The sequence below is a fragment of the Taudactylus pleione genome, unplaced genomic scaffold (genome assembly GCF_031769625.1).
Source record: "Taudactylus pleione unplaced genomic scaffold, aTauple2 ptg000391l, whole genome shotgun sequence".
Classification (NCBI taxonomy): Eukaryota; Metazoa; Chordata; class Amphibia; order Anura; family Myobatrachidae; genus Taudactylus; species Taudactylus pleione.
In genome coordinates this window covers 16,436,849-16,451,984 of record NW_028284792.1, presented here as the reverse complement: position 1 = coordinate 16,451,984, position 15,136 = coordinate 16,436,849, and the positions used below count along the sequence as shown (strand labels likewise).

Sequence of the window (15,136 nt, the reverse complement as noted above, 5' to 3'; positions counted from 1 at the left end):
TGCTCAACATAAATTTTGAGCAAAAATTCAACTGATACAATTCTCATAATGTACAAAAAAAAAGATTTCCTGCCTATGAATATATAGTGTGTAGGACAGCACCATACCGCTACTCTTGTCTAATATTTTTATTTAGAATGAAACCATGTGGGAGCATAGTATTTTCTAATTGTAATAACAAAATTATTTGGAAATTTGTTTTTACTTTACTGCTGGCTTCTGGTAAGAAAATAAGCATATATTATGCTTATAGCCCATATAATTGTGAGCTCAAGGTTTCTTATGAGTAACACTTGTAACAATGAAAATTGTACAGATTCCATTACAATTTGTAACAGTATCATTACAGTGTTAGAATATTTAATAGTTTATTATTGATGAATGAGGACTATATAGTTTGTTCATCAAAGTCTGGATTGAGAAAGCATTTTTAAATCTGTTAGGGTATGCTCAGTCTATTGCACATAATAGTAGCAGATATCTCCATCATAGAAGATTTTGCAGAGTACTTGCAGGATGTAGCTTGGGCAAGTATTTTATAAAGGGTATAAATAAGAAAAAACACTCTGCAGTCACACCAGCACTTACTTAAAATGTCCATACAGTCTATGAACTACTTGTAGTCTAACAAAATATTATCTTCTATTTGTAGCAAACATTGTCTTCTAAGAACCAAATTCTTTTTACCGTTTCAGGACACAATAGAGCATTTATGAGTATTAGGCTTTTTATTGGCACTAATAAAGAAATAAGAAATTAAAGTGGTGACAGCATATGGTGTTTTGGATGGGCACAATCCCAATGTGCCTTCTATGTCTCCCTATTTTGATATTCTAAGCACACTGTTCTCTTTTCAATCACAAGGTATCAGTAGGGCACCTTTTGGATACACTTTATAATATAAAATGGGGACATTGCTACCTAATGGCTCTGGGGTCATGAGCTTAAGTCCCACTTGGGGCCCTATCTGTGTGAGTTCATTGTGTTGGCATGGGTGTGCTCCCACACTAAAATAACATACTGATAGGTTAAAAGGCTGGTGACTGAAGTGGATCTTAGCTTGTGTGTACTAATGTGTTAGGGAATTGACTGTTAGCTTCCCCTGGATATGCCCAAGACTTCATCTGGGAAGCCCATAAAGTAACTGCATGACCACTTTTCTTAAATGGTAAATTCCGGCGGCTGTACACGGATCCACTCCTCAGTCACTGACATGTTTCCATATGGAGAAGAAGCAAAGTGTTAGACTATTAGCAGTTTGTAAACCGGTGGCACTTTATATGTAAACACTAATTACAAATATATGGTCTTACTGTAATTTGAATATTACCAATTTATCCGGGTAGCTCTGATTGGCTTATATTTCCTTTGGTAATGTTTCAACAGCTTCCAACTATTGAGTCAATTATGAAAAGATCAAATCAAAAGATCCTGACCCCTCTTGTAAGTCTAGATACTCCTGGAAAAGCTACGGTCCAAGTTGTCATTTTGTCAGATCCTGTAAGTAATTGTGTATTTGTGAAATAACAAAATATATTTGAGAGTAAAAAAGCTTTAGAATAATATTTGAAATGTGAGACTCTGTGGTTATTAGTAATGTCTGTAATTTCCCTGCATTGTCTAGTCCTGTTTTATGTATATTCTGTTTGTTTTCCCCACCTTTCAGCATGGCGGAGCACTGTGGTGACTTACAAGTCACCTGCAACAATAATCATGTATTGTATGAAGATGTATTGTATGTCAAATAGTTAGGCTTTATTGCTTCTTATAGGTTAAAATCTTTGATAGATTTTTGAGTTAGATCAAGCCAGTTTACTCGGTGTAGAATAAGATTTTAAATGTTGATTCTTTTGTGTTTAAAGATAATACAGGTTGAGTCTCCCATATCCAAAATGCTTGGGACCAGATGTATTTTGGATATCCGATTTTTCCGTATTTTGGAATATTTGCATATTATATTGAGATATTTTGGGAATGGGACCAAAGTCTAAACACAGAATGCATTAATGTTTTATATACACCTTATACACCTGTCCTAAAGGTAATTTTATACAATATGGTTAATAATTGTGTGTATCAAACAAAGTTTGTGTACATACACGAAATTCATTTATGGTTTATATACAGCTAATACACACAGGCTGAAGATAATTTTCTACCTTATTTTTAATCATTTTGTGCATTAAGCACTGAAACATTAGAACGCAAAGGTGTCACTATTTTAGTCTCGCTAAAAAAATTATTTATTTGGGAATATTTGATAAGGGAGATTCAACCTGTACAGGTCATTTTACAATTAGGTGTCTATTTACTAAGCAGTGTTAGGAGACAGAGTGAAAAGTGATAAGTCTGTGATAAGGTGCCAGCCAATCAGCTCCCAACTGTCATCTCACAGGCTGTGTTTGAAAAATGACAGTTGGCAGCTGATTGGCTGGCACCTTATCACAGACTTATCACTTTTCACTCTGTCTCCTAACACTGCTTAGTAAATAGACCCCTTAGTATTTACATGGCCTGGAGATATTCAGCACAGCAGAACACTCAATAACTAGGCAATAGTTTCTGGACTGATTGGCGTTTGTTACATTATTTGCGCATTCCACGTATATGGACTGACACCACTAAATTCCTGCATAGCTACGTTAGTAGTAGTAGTAAGTTTGTTTGTGCCATTGATCTTCCTATAGTACTGCATGCTGTTTTGGCATATATATATAGAATACTTTTGAATCTTCAATAGAAATGCATTCTGACTGAATGAACATGGCACACCCAGCTTGGGACACTTGGTTGACGAAGACAACATAGGTAGTTTTATTAGCACAGAAAAAAACACAGAGATTCAGATCAAATGTGTTTTTGTTTTTTTGTTGTTGTCATGAGCCTATATTTGCAGATCTGCGTGTTCCAAGCTGAAGGAGGTCTAGCTGCAGTAATACACTGCAAATAAATTCTGATTTGGCTGCAGAATGAAGTGTAAGAGAAAAGGTTTGTGGTGTAAATAGTGCTCAGTTAGGGAGGTATTCCCAGTTTAGTGTGTGCCACAAATATGTAAACCAACTTTGATTTTTGCAACTGCTCTATAAAAAGCAGTATGATTTGTGCAATTATGAAGGTGCCTAATAGATAATTAAGTGAATTTGTGGGAAAAATTTACTCATATTTATTTACACTTTGAAAATGAGCCCTGATGAGAAAAATAAAATTGTATGTTTTATGCTCTCTTAAAATAATTTGATAGTGGGCAATACTAGTGGTGTTAAGAGGAGGCAGTGGCAGAACTACCAGCGGTGCACTGAACTCGGGCCCCTGAGAACTAAGGGGTTTGCCAGCACCGCTGCCTAAGTCACCCGAATATTTCCACAGGGTTTAACTGACGAGTGGGCAGCTGCCAGCACGACATTATGACTTCGGACCCGGGGACAGGGCCAGGGACGTGGTCACAGGCAGCGGGAAGGGTTACTGGAGAGGAGAATACACACTAGTAGTACTACAGTAGAGAATGTGATATGCTTCCACCGTCCATGTGGTGCAGCTGGCAAGAAGAAGCGGCGGGACCCTGGGATGCAGGCACTTGGTGGCTCCATGCCTGGCGGGGCTGCCTCAGTCAGAGCCGGCCCTAACCAATTTGGTGCCCTAGACAAGATTTTGTCTGGTGCCCCAGCAGAAAACCCCAGGTTGTTCCCTCACAGCACACTGCTGTAACTAAAGAGAAAAGGGACAGGTTTTTAGGGGAAAGTTCATTATACCCCCACCTCAAAAGGCATTCTACAGGGCAAATTCTCCCCTCACAGTACTCCTCTTCCCTCACTGCACAGCACCCCTCACCCATCACAGCACCTGTCACCTAGCACAGTGCCCCGATAGCACAGATTACAGCACAGCATCCCTCGCCCAGCACAGCACCTCTCACAGCACAGATTACATCACAGCACCCATCATCCCTCACCGAATACAGTACCCCTCTCCCAGCGCAGATTACATCACAGCACCCCTCGCCCAGCACAGCACCTTTCACAGCACAGATTATAGTACAGCACCTCTCACCCAGCACAGATTACATCACAGCACCCATCACCCCTCACCAAATACAGTACCCCTCTCCCAGCACAGATTACATCACAGCACCCCTCGCCCAGCATAGCACCCCTCGCAGCACAGATTACAGTACAGCACCCATCACCCCTCACTCAGTACAGTACCCCTCACAGCACATATTATAGTACAGCACCTCTCGCCCAGCACAGATTACAGCATAGCACCCATCACCCCTCACCCAGTACAGTACCCCTCTCCCAGCACCTGTCACCCAGTACAGATTACAGTACAGCACCCCTCACAGCACAGATTACAGTACAGCACCCATCACCCCTCACTCAGTACAGTACCCCTCTCCCAGTACAGCACCCCTCACAGCACAGATTATAGTACAGCACCTCTCACCCAGCACAGATTACAGCACAGCACCCAGTACAGTACCCCTCTCCCAGCACCTGACACTCAGCACAGATTACAGCACAGCACCCAGTACAGTACCCCTCTCCCAGCACCCGACACTCAGCACAGATTACAGCACAGCAGCCCTCATAGCACAGATTACAGCACAGCACCCCTAGCCCAGCACAGCACCCCTCACAGCACAGATTACAGTACAGCACTCATCACCCATCACAGAACAGATCACAGCATCCATCACCCCTAAGCCTGCACAGCACTCCTCACCCAGCACGGAACAGTCAGCACCCATCACTACCAGTACAGGCATACCCCCACACCCCACCTACTCCCCATATGTCTTTATCTCCCCCCTCACATAGCAGTGTCATCAGCCCCCACTCTCCATATATATCTGTCTCCCATTCAACCCATAGCAGTAACTATTATCAGCTCCCTGAGCCCCTACTCCCCATATGTCTTTGTCTCCCTCCCATAGCAGTGTCATCAGCCCCCCACTCCCCATATGTGTCTGCCACCCCTCATCCAGCTCTTACCTTTTATGCTGTGTGGTGGGGCAGGGTCTAGCAGCAGCTCCGTGGGTGTTGCCTGGCTTCTCCTCTGCACAGCTAGATCCCCTTCCGTCCTCCTCTGCACTCTGCAGCAGCTGCCTCAGCGAAAGTGAAAGTAAACACTTCCCGCCTGTGTGAGAATTGTCCTGCTGCTGCAGTGAAACTGTTTCTCAGAACACATAATAAAGTGTATCAGACATGGAGTTACAGTTACTGGACCTTCGTTACTAAGCTCACTTGCTGTGCAGTGCAGAAATCCTTGCTTTTGTTCCCTTGATAGGCTGCCTAAGACGCTGAAACCTGCATGTCTGCTCTTTAAGCTTGGGAAAGGTCTGTCTAAACGAGAATTGCACCTAGGTTTGTGGAGATGTGGGATAATTTCCATGGTCACACTGTACAAATTGCACAACAAAGACCAACCTTCAACCACTTAGAACCATCACATTCATTACATTTTGCTAAAATATTGCATGGTTTAGCCTCATTTATGGCTGCAATTAAGTTAGGGGACATTGAAACTGCTTTCTAAAAGTCTCTTTTCTGTTAAATTCTCTATCTTGTGTTTTTACAAATGCAAAGCACTATTGTAAGAAAAGTGCATATAAATATTATTTAAAGCACTTTAGTGTATTTTTTTTTTTTTTTTTACTTTGGACATAACGTGCCAGCGTTAATGTAAAAATAAACCATTTGTGCAGAACAGGAATAGTTGTGCTCCCTTTGATGCAAGGTGCCTAAAATCTAAAGATGAGCTGTTTTACTCAGTTCTGTTCAGATCTCAAAAACGGCATCTTATTGGCTATCCGGCTTTCAAGTGTTTTGGATAGCCAATAAGAAAAATCCGAACTTGCGCCCATTTGGAGAAAAGTACCGAGTCACACCGGAACCGCTAATCTCTACTAAAAAAACACACACTCCATCTAATTTCACTAATATTGCTGGGTAAAATTAAATGTTTTGCAGAACCAGGCATTTTATTTATTTTCCCATTAATTATTAATAAATTAGTATTTCCTCATAAGAGATTTATCATTGTTATCTGCTTAGTCATACAATACATAATAATTGTCCTCCTAGCATCTGCAAGTGCAGCGCTGACCGGAGCATCCTGAGGAAGCTCTGATTGGCTGTGCAGGGTGCCTGTCTGGAGCATCTAAAGGACGCTCTGGCAGTGCTGCAGCAGCGATCCTGACTGCAGGGTGCCATTCAAGGCAACCCTGCTGGCCAGAAGTAAGTTCTGCGGGTGCCACCCACAAAGCCTTGCCATCTGTGCGACAACACCAGTCGCACACCCCTAGTTCTGGCCCTGCGAATACGTACGTTCCCTGCGTATACGTACGTTCCCATTGAGAGCATGCACAGTGAGAATTTACACAACACAAACTGATGTAAGTTTAACTCTGTATCGAGCCCAATATCTGTAAAAGAAAGTTTCTAGTGAGCTAATTTTATTTATTTTTTGTTAAACTCAACAGCCAAATTCCACTTTCTTGCTTTCCGTGACATTCAAAACAAATCTTTTTACTAATGTGGACATCATTTTACAGTTATAATTGCCATACATTTCCATATAATAGGATTTCATTTTATGTCTAGTAAATGCAGCAATTTGAGATTTAAACAGAATTTTAACCAGGCAAAATGTTGTACATTAATTACAATTAAGCAGGAATGGAACATAAGCAGAAATTCATTATTAGAAAACTCTATGGGGTAAATGTACTGAGCGTCGGTTTTGCTGGGGTTTTGAAACACCCTGCACATCGCTGGCAAATTAAAGCACCAAACACTGAATTTACTATTCAGCGGTTCTGATGGTGTTTTGTAAACTGCAGTCAATGTCCATCTGTGTTTAATGGTGGTTTTGTGGTGTTTTTTTCCTTTTGACAGAACCGCCGTAAAACTGCCGCATCTATTTGACCAAACTAAAGACTGTTCCTCACCTTTTTATTGGCCAGATAGATACAGTGGGTCTTACAGTTCACTTATAATAAGGGCAATTATTATGTATTTTATGGCTATATAAATGGTGCCCCATCATAAAAAAAAAAAAAACATTTTTAAACACCAATTAGCAATTAATTAATATTGCCACTTTAATTTATTATGAGATCAATATTATTTATTCACTGTATTAAACAATAATTTAACCATTAATTATTAATAAAATAATATTCCCCTATAAGAGATTTACCAATGTTATCTGCCTCCTTATGCAATACATCATTGTCCTGTATAAGCTATCTCGCCTGTCACAAGCACCTCATTGTTTTTGCAGTGATTTCTAAATCTGTCATGCAGTGAAACTGTGGTCTCTATTCTTCTAATGGTGCTCCAATTTTTAACTTTATTGTAAAGTGTGGATTCTTGGTGGGTTTCCACCAGTGGTTTGGGCTTTAGTAAATCGACAGGATGCAATCCCTACTGGAAACCACAGAAAAAGCAAAACCGCTGTTTAGTAAATATAACCGCATGTGTGTATTTATCTATGATGTAGACCCTTTCAAACATAATATTTATTCTTAAAATATATTGTGTTGATGGCAGAATGTGAGAAAAGTACTTAAAAAGAACATCTTCCATTTCATACCAGACACAATGAAATCACTGCAGCTTTTTGAATAACTCTTTCAGCTCTGCACACCTGGACTTTGCAATTCTACCCCACTCCTTCTTGTAGCAAAAAAAAAACCTTCATGGTCGATCAAATTGAGGGGATCCCTGTGAAAAGCCCTGTTTAGGTAATTCCACTGGTTTTTAATGGGGACTACAATCTGACCCTTATGTACCAAACTCCAAAAATCCAAGCTTTTCGGAGTTTGGCCCGAGTAGTGTACACCATCTTCAGATGGTGTAAACTGCTTTAAGCCTATGAAGTCTTCAGGTGCAGGAGAGAGAGCTTTTGGATCTGTACCCCGCGGGCTCCGGTTGGCTCCAGAAGCTGATGTTGTGTGCATGTGCAGTGTCCGCTTCCCCCGGAGTAGTCTTTCACTTTTGTGAAAGACTTCTACAATTTGCTGGGGATATAACTCGCAGGGACAGCGGTTACAGCAAGCGCTGTACCTGTGATTTCCCCTTTGTACATAACGGGGATATTTTCATTAAAAATTAAAATATCCCCTGCAATATGGATGGCTAATTGCAGCTGGTCCGCGATTATGAGTACGTATACCCCTAAGTCTTTAATCTTTTTTTTTTTTTTTTTTCTTAAGCCTTTCCTTGGTTGACTTTGATGTGTGCTTTAGATCATTATCATGTTGGAAGGTAAAAATTCTCTTTATCCTTAGTTTTTTTTGATAATAGCCAGCAGGTTTTGTACCAGAATATTTTTATATTTGATAGTTATTATTTCCCATATCCTAACAAGAGCTACTGTGACAGCTGAAGGTAATCTGCCCAAAAGTATGATGCTGTAAGCACTATGCTTCACAGGTGATATGGGGTTCTTTGGGTGATGAGCTTTGCTGCCTTTGTGCTAAATATATATATTATAATCAAGTCCAAAATTTTTAACTTGGGTCTCAGTAGACATTTTCCCGCATGGTTTGGGGCTATTGGACGTGATGGACATAGTTGTTTGTGAGTAATTGCTCTGTCTTGACACCTGACCTACCCAGACATGTAGAATACGGTGCCCAGTTCCTGACAGAAATTCCTGGAGCCATAGGCCTCAGTAGGTAGAATTCCTGATGAGTATTCTTCTTGTCTTTTCCTCAACCCTGGAGAGAGATCCTAATATTGGCTAGGTCACTGTTGTGCTCCACTTTCTACACTTATCAATGATCATCTTTGTATTGTTCCATGGTTCATGTATTGCCTTTGAAATTCATGTATACCCCTCTCCTGATTGGCACCTTTTAACAATGAGGTCCCATAGAATGCTCTTAATGTACCATAGCTATCCCAGTAGGATGCAACCAAGAGACCTGCAAGGACATCCTATAGGAATAGCAGATCTTTCCGTGGGTTAATCGCAATCACTTTGCCTCAGGTATATACTAATTAACATGATGTTTACTGTGATTGGTTAACTTCGAACACAGCTACAGCCCCATTGTGAAAGAATATGCACATTTATGCAGCCAGGGTTTGTAGGTTTTATATTTGACATCTACTTTAAAAGAATTGTCTATTTGTTTTGCACTTGAATTTTGTTATTTTCAGGTTCACAGTAAAGATGAAACAAAGGTCTGAAGTGAATGACCTTGATTTCAGGCTGTACAATACAAACACTGCAAATTGAGTACAGCTGTGTAGACTGTTTATCTTCACGGTCAGTAGTGCGCTTGACATGGGGTGTCCGCAGTGATGAAATGTAAAAGTCTCCTGTAGCAAGACAATAACCAGTCGCTAAACCATTCTGCTAGTAGAAGGGAGGAAGTTTGCAGTCAAATATTTGGTATGGTTGGAAAGCTCATTTTAATATCCATGGGCCAGCTTTGAAATACAATAAGCAGCCTGGGTCTACTGTATAACAGTTAATTTTGTGGTGTTTTAACCATATTGGATTACAGACAATAGTCCCCTTGCCTCAGATCATAAGGAAGGCAAAATGATTTCTTCCTCGCTAATAACTTGGAAACAATTTATAGGCAGATGATGACTATGAGACATATTTTACAAAGAAGCCTTGGCAATGTAATCTCATTGTTATAGTACTGCTAAAGTGTTTCCATATTTTCTTTCATAGTCACTGGTGCATTTTAGTCTTTACTTTCATCAGCACAAATTGATAAGATCTCATTACTGTACAATAATTCACAACATACTGTAAGTATCTGGATTTAAGCAAAATATATACATGTAACCAAATTTGGCTTATTAAATCATCTCAAATATTGGTTAATATAGTTTTAGAAAAAAAAATGTAGTATTATTTTTATGTTCAAACATTTTAACTATTTTAAAAGGTTAAAATATGAAGACTTGTGTTGTGGTTACAGTGACAGACTTCCAAAATGTGACCTTTCCAGAAGTGAAGTCCTCACTTATACCTGATTACTTGTATTTTCTTTCTAATACCCCTTTTCCACCAAAATTCCGGGTCTGACCCGGAGTTGGAACAGGGTTCCTATCCGGATCAGACCCGGAATTTAGCCTGCACCGACTCGGGATATTCCCGAGTCTGCTCCACTCACACCGCAATCGGGCCTGCAGAGACCCTGGCTTTTCCGGCGTGAAAGTGGACGCTTGGAGATGACATCAACTCCAAGCGCCACTGAAGCCGGACCAATTGGCCGGCATGCGGCGCACTGCAGGTCATCAAAACCCGGAGTGCGCCGTACAAACAGCAGGGTTTCAGGGGCTACGCCCGTGTTAAACCCTGCTATTTACCTGGGTTGGATTGCCAGGTCACTCGACCCGGCGATCCAACCCTCACCCCTTTTACACCAAGGAGCTGTCCGGGTTAACCCTGCAATAACCCGGGTTTTAGCTCCAGTGTAAAAGGGGTATAACTTGCAGCCAGCTATGGAAGATGCTACGTGTCTCTTGGGTATGCCAAGCAGTGGATACCAAAATACATGAGTTGAAATAGCAACATTTGAAGGCGTCTAGCTTATTATAATAATCCACACTAGTTTTGCATCATTGTGGTTCAATGGACTGTCCTGTGCTTACCTACTCTCAGTGTTGCTTTAAAAGAACAAATGTAAACTTTTTTTTTTGTAATCAAACTGGTTTTGCCACTTTAATCCTGCTGCAAAATCAGCAAAAAATCTGCACTTTTGCCAAATTGGAATTTATTATCTGCCCTACTTGACAAGGGTAATTTGTATTTCACGGAAAGGAAAAAATAATACTTTGGCATTAACAAACTGCAGCCTGGAGTTGGTAGAAGTTCCAGATTTTTTCTGAAAGATATTTTAAAATGTTGGCTAGGTAGGACTCAAACAAGCATAAAATATAAAGTGCAGGACTTCTCCTCCACTATCCTCAAGTACCACTAGCAGGTCATGTTTTGTGGATTTCTGTCTGTGGGAGCAGGTGGAAACATTACTGACCCAGCAACATGGATGAACTCTCCTGTACATGATTTAAGAAATTCTCAAAACATGACATGTACTTGGGGATTAGGGTTGAGAACCCCTGGTATACTATATATGTCATACTAATATGTTCGCCTATTTTTGTTTAGTACTCGCCAAAAAGAGATTACTTCAAATTAGACACAAATTGTTTTATAAGGGGATATTGATATGATGTGTACTAGATCTATTTCTGCTTTCCTGAGGTCTACCTGCACCAGTGTTTCATTTCAGAGTATTATTTTTTTTCTACAATGTATTCAATGATTTATATGTACCCATGGGTCAACTGTGTACGGTTTACAGAGAACTCCTAATTATTTTGGATTATTTTTAGCATGAGACATTTTCATAATTACAGGCAGAAATGGAGAAGTCATCATTAGGCATATGTATCTCTCTTGGGTGGGTATTTATCAAAGCATGGAGAGACAAATTACTACCCAATCAGCTTCTAACTTACATTTTAAAGACTGTGTTTTGAAAAATGACAGCAGCTGATTGATACTTTGGTATCTATGTACTAAGCCTTGGAGGGAGATATAGTGGGTAGAGATAAAGTACCAACCAATCAGCTCCTAACTGTCATTTTTTTCAAACACAGCCTGTAACATGACTGTTAGGAGCGGATTTGTTGGTACTTTATCTCCTTCCATGTTATCTCTCTCGAAGGCTTAGTACATAGACCCCATTATCTCTCTCCAAGCTTTGTTAAATACCCCCCTTGATCTTGAGTCAGCAAATCTGTATAATTTATGTGCAAATGCATTGCTGAATGTGATGTCCCAGTCTCCATTTTTAGCACCCTGGACAAATGTAATATAACAAGTAGAGAATGAGCATTTTTCAGATTTCTGGATTCTTACTTTAACACCCCAACAGTTATAGAGGGTACAACTGTTATACAAAATTACTATGACTGCCCTGTCATAAACGGCTGAAGTTAACACCTATGCAAGGGCTTATACCGACTGATAGTACATTAAATGGATACATGGACAGCTTCTGTATCAGCTTTATACAGTAATTACACAGACACTGTTGCCTACTGTGTTCACATTAGTACTACTCCATCCCACTCTTGGGTTTCTGAATGCTTCATTAATTTTCAGCCTGCTAATATATTTCTTTTGTGGTATTGATGTTTGTTATATGTCACTAGCGAATGCCCTCTTCCAGATGTAAATGTGTGGATTGATTTGTGTAAACTAGGTGTATGGCTTTTATATACTATTTTTGAGGTTTCTGATAATTGCTTTCTTATTTACTCTATATGAGATATGCTTGGCTTGCTCAATTATTGCTTATCATAAGAATAGGAAGTAATGGTCAAAATAGGAACATTCTGTTAAATCCATGTGTCCACTCTTTACTAACACATTTGGGTTATTATGTATGTAACTATTAATTAAACATACAGTATGTTGCTAGATGCAATATGCTTTGCTACTGCTGTAAACTTGCATCAAATGGCTTTAGAAATATTCTTTAGTACTTGAATACTCCACTACAGAAGCTGTAAATGCAGTGTAGAGTTTCCAGAATGTAAAAGAAGAAAAATGGGTTTAGACAAGTGTTTCCCATTCCAGCACAATACCAGATTATGTACTGACTGCACATGCCGACAAAGACTCTGTGGTCTCCTGTGTCTCAGCCATCCACTGACTGCACATGCCGACAAAGACTCTGTGGTCTCCTGTGTCTCAGCCATCCACTGACTGCACATGCCGACAAAGACTCTGTGGTCTCCTGTGTCTCAGCCATCCACTGACTGTACATGCCGACAAAGACTCTGTGGTCTCCTGTGTCTCAGCCATCCACTGACTGTACATGCCGACAAAGACTCTGTGGTCTCCTGTGTCTCAGCCATCCACTACCGGCATTCTTAACTTGTGTGTATTGCAATATGCTAGTACATGGGAGTAATATCTATCCGGAAAACAATATAACATTTGAATTGGTTAATACCAAAAAGAGACATCCTTAAATATCTGAAAATTGTCTTGAGTGGGCAAAATTCCTCCAGTGACCGATCTAAATTACTTATAGAAAAGCATCAATAAACCCTGCACATCCCAAACATTAACCTAAAAGCTGGCTAAATAATATGATTAATATGTAAACATAGCTCCAGTCATTAAATGGTAAACTCCCTAATTTATGAGAGATTATATAATTTGTTTTACTTTGTTTTAGGATGGTCACGAAATTTGTTTTGTTGGAGATGAAGCATTCAGAGAACTGTCTCAGAGTGATCCAAATGCTGATAATCTTCTAAATGATGTAAGTTTCCATCAATAAAAATGGTTCTCTTTTTTTAAAAAGTGGGGGATGATTCAGAGATGGACGCAGGTAAAGTATTGTTTTCTATCTGTGCATGTATCTGAGATACACTGTGCATGCGTCCCGATGTTTTCTTGCTAGGAGCGCAGTTTGAAATCGCATGCAATTTTAATGAGCGGTAATGGGGGTGGGGGCGGATGTGTCAGTGACTGCGTCTAAAAATTTAGTTGCATTGACACTGACGGCCATGGACCCTTGGACATTCGGCACCTGCCATAGACAGGTGCAATGTCGGATGGTCCGGACGAACTCGTGTAGATAGTGCACATTTATGGCTTCGCTCTGCAGCTGATGGGCGTCCCAATAGAATTGCCATTGGCCTCGGCATTAGAATAAAGTTGCAGTAGCGGCTGCAACAAAAGTTTGGTGATACATAGGGGTTAATTTAGAGTTATTCTACATATAGTGAGAAAAACAGGACATACATAAAACTTACAAGGTAGACAAATTAAATGCAGATATGAAAGCAAAGTGTAGGGAAGAGCTTACATTGTAATTGGAAATGGGAACAGCTGAAATAAGAGAGAAGACTGAGGCTCAGACCTTCCCCTGCCTCCCTCCCCTACGGTGCATGCATAGCACTGAGTGTACGTAGAGACCGCTGTTGTGTATGGTATTGCCCCAATTTGAGCTTGCAGCAAAAAGCCATGGGTGTGCTATGCCTATGCTATGCCTATGCTGTGTTTGGGAGGTGGCCTGAAATGAACACAAAAAAGACGTCTCATGGGCATGCCAGTGAACCTGTCTGCGTTCTAAAACGCAGATCCACAACCACAGAGGTCATGTTTAGAGGATTTTCAGAAGGAGACACTGCGCCAGCCATGGGCTGCTGTAAATGGCGATTGTACGCCGATGGTGGAGTGTTTATAACCGCCTGCGGAGTTGAACTGTCCACAAGCATTGAAGGTGGAAACTGCTAAATTTCGCAGCCACGCTTGCATTTGGGTGAACCAGACCCTTAATCTGTATTGCCTAAAATATTTATTTTGGGAGTGGAAGTGTAATTTTTTTGTATATTTGTGTCAACAATGTATGCATGTCATTCAACAAATGTCTGCTTGTTTTTACAGGCAATGGCTGCAGACAAGAGTGAAGAATGGTTTGCAAAACACAAAATACAGAAGCCTTCTGCCTAGTTAACAGACCTACATGACCTTAAAAACATGACAATCAATAAATGTCACTAATTTCAATAATACAAATTAGAATCTTACAGACCGAATACAGCTTTAAAATATTGCTATGCTATAAAATCTAATACATTTTGGCCTTACAGTGCTTGTTCCATTTACAGTGGCTCTCAGCACATTCTCTGGGTATCTTAATGTTATTGTCATATGGGTAGTGCTAAATGGTCTTCTTGTGATGTAATACTGTGTTATCATTGCATCTTTACAATAATAAAGTTGATTTATAGCATACTTACTTCAGGTGATTTCTTATTTGATGCTGTTTAAAAAAAAAAATATATATATATATATATATAGAGAGAGAGAAAAAAAAAGCATCTTGTGCCATAACTACTTTACTTGATGTATTTTCAAAGCACATCTGTAGTTTGCCAGAAAACATTATTAAGTGACCAAGCTAAAATGTGGTATAAGGCTCTGTGGTGGGATTAGACAAATATTTCAAGTTAAATTGATTGAAGTGATACTTATGTATCACCCTACAGCAGGGGTGGGGAACTTTTTTTTCTTCTGAGGGCCATTTTGATATATATAACATTATTTGCAGGCCTGGTTTAGGCCATGCCCCCTC

The 15,136-nt window shown here is 40.0% G+C and overlaps 1 protein-coding gene across 1 annotated transcript in view; it reads left to right on the top strand.

Moving 5' to 3' along the window:
* Positions 1-14,800, top strand: part of GLOD4 (glyoxalase domain containing 4) — a 39,786-nt gene extending 24,986 nt beyond the window's left edge. Inside the window, exons 7-9 of the mRNA XM_088445983.1 lie at positions 1,387-1,500; positions 13,229-13,315; positions 14,446-14,800. Coding sequence (XP_088302109.1) covers positions 1,387-1,500; positions 13,229-13,315; positions 14,446-14,511 — 267 coding nt within the window. The 3' untranslated portion in view covers positions 14,512-14,800. The remainder of the gene's footprint in view (positions 1-1,386; positions 1,501-13,228; positions 13,316-14,445) is intronic.
* The last annotated feature ends 336 nt before the right edge of the window (positions 14,801-15,136 follow it).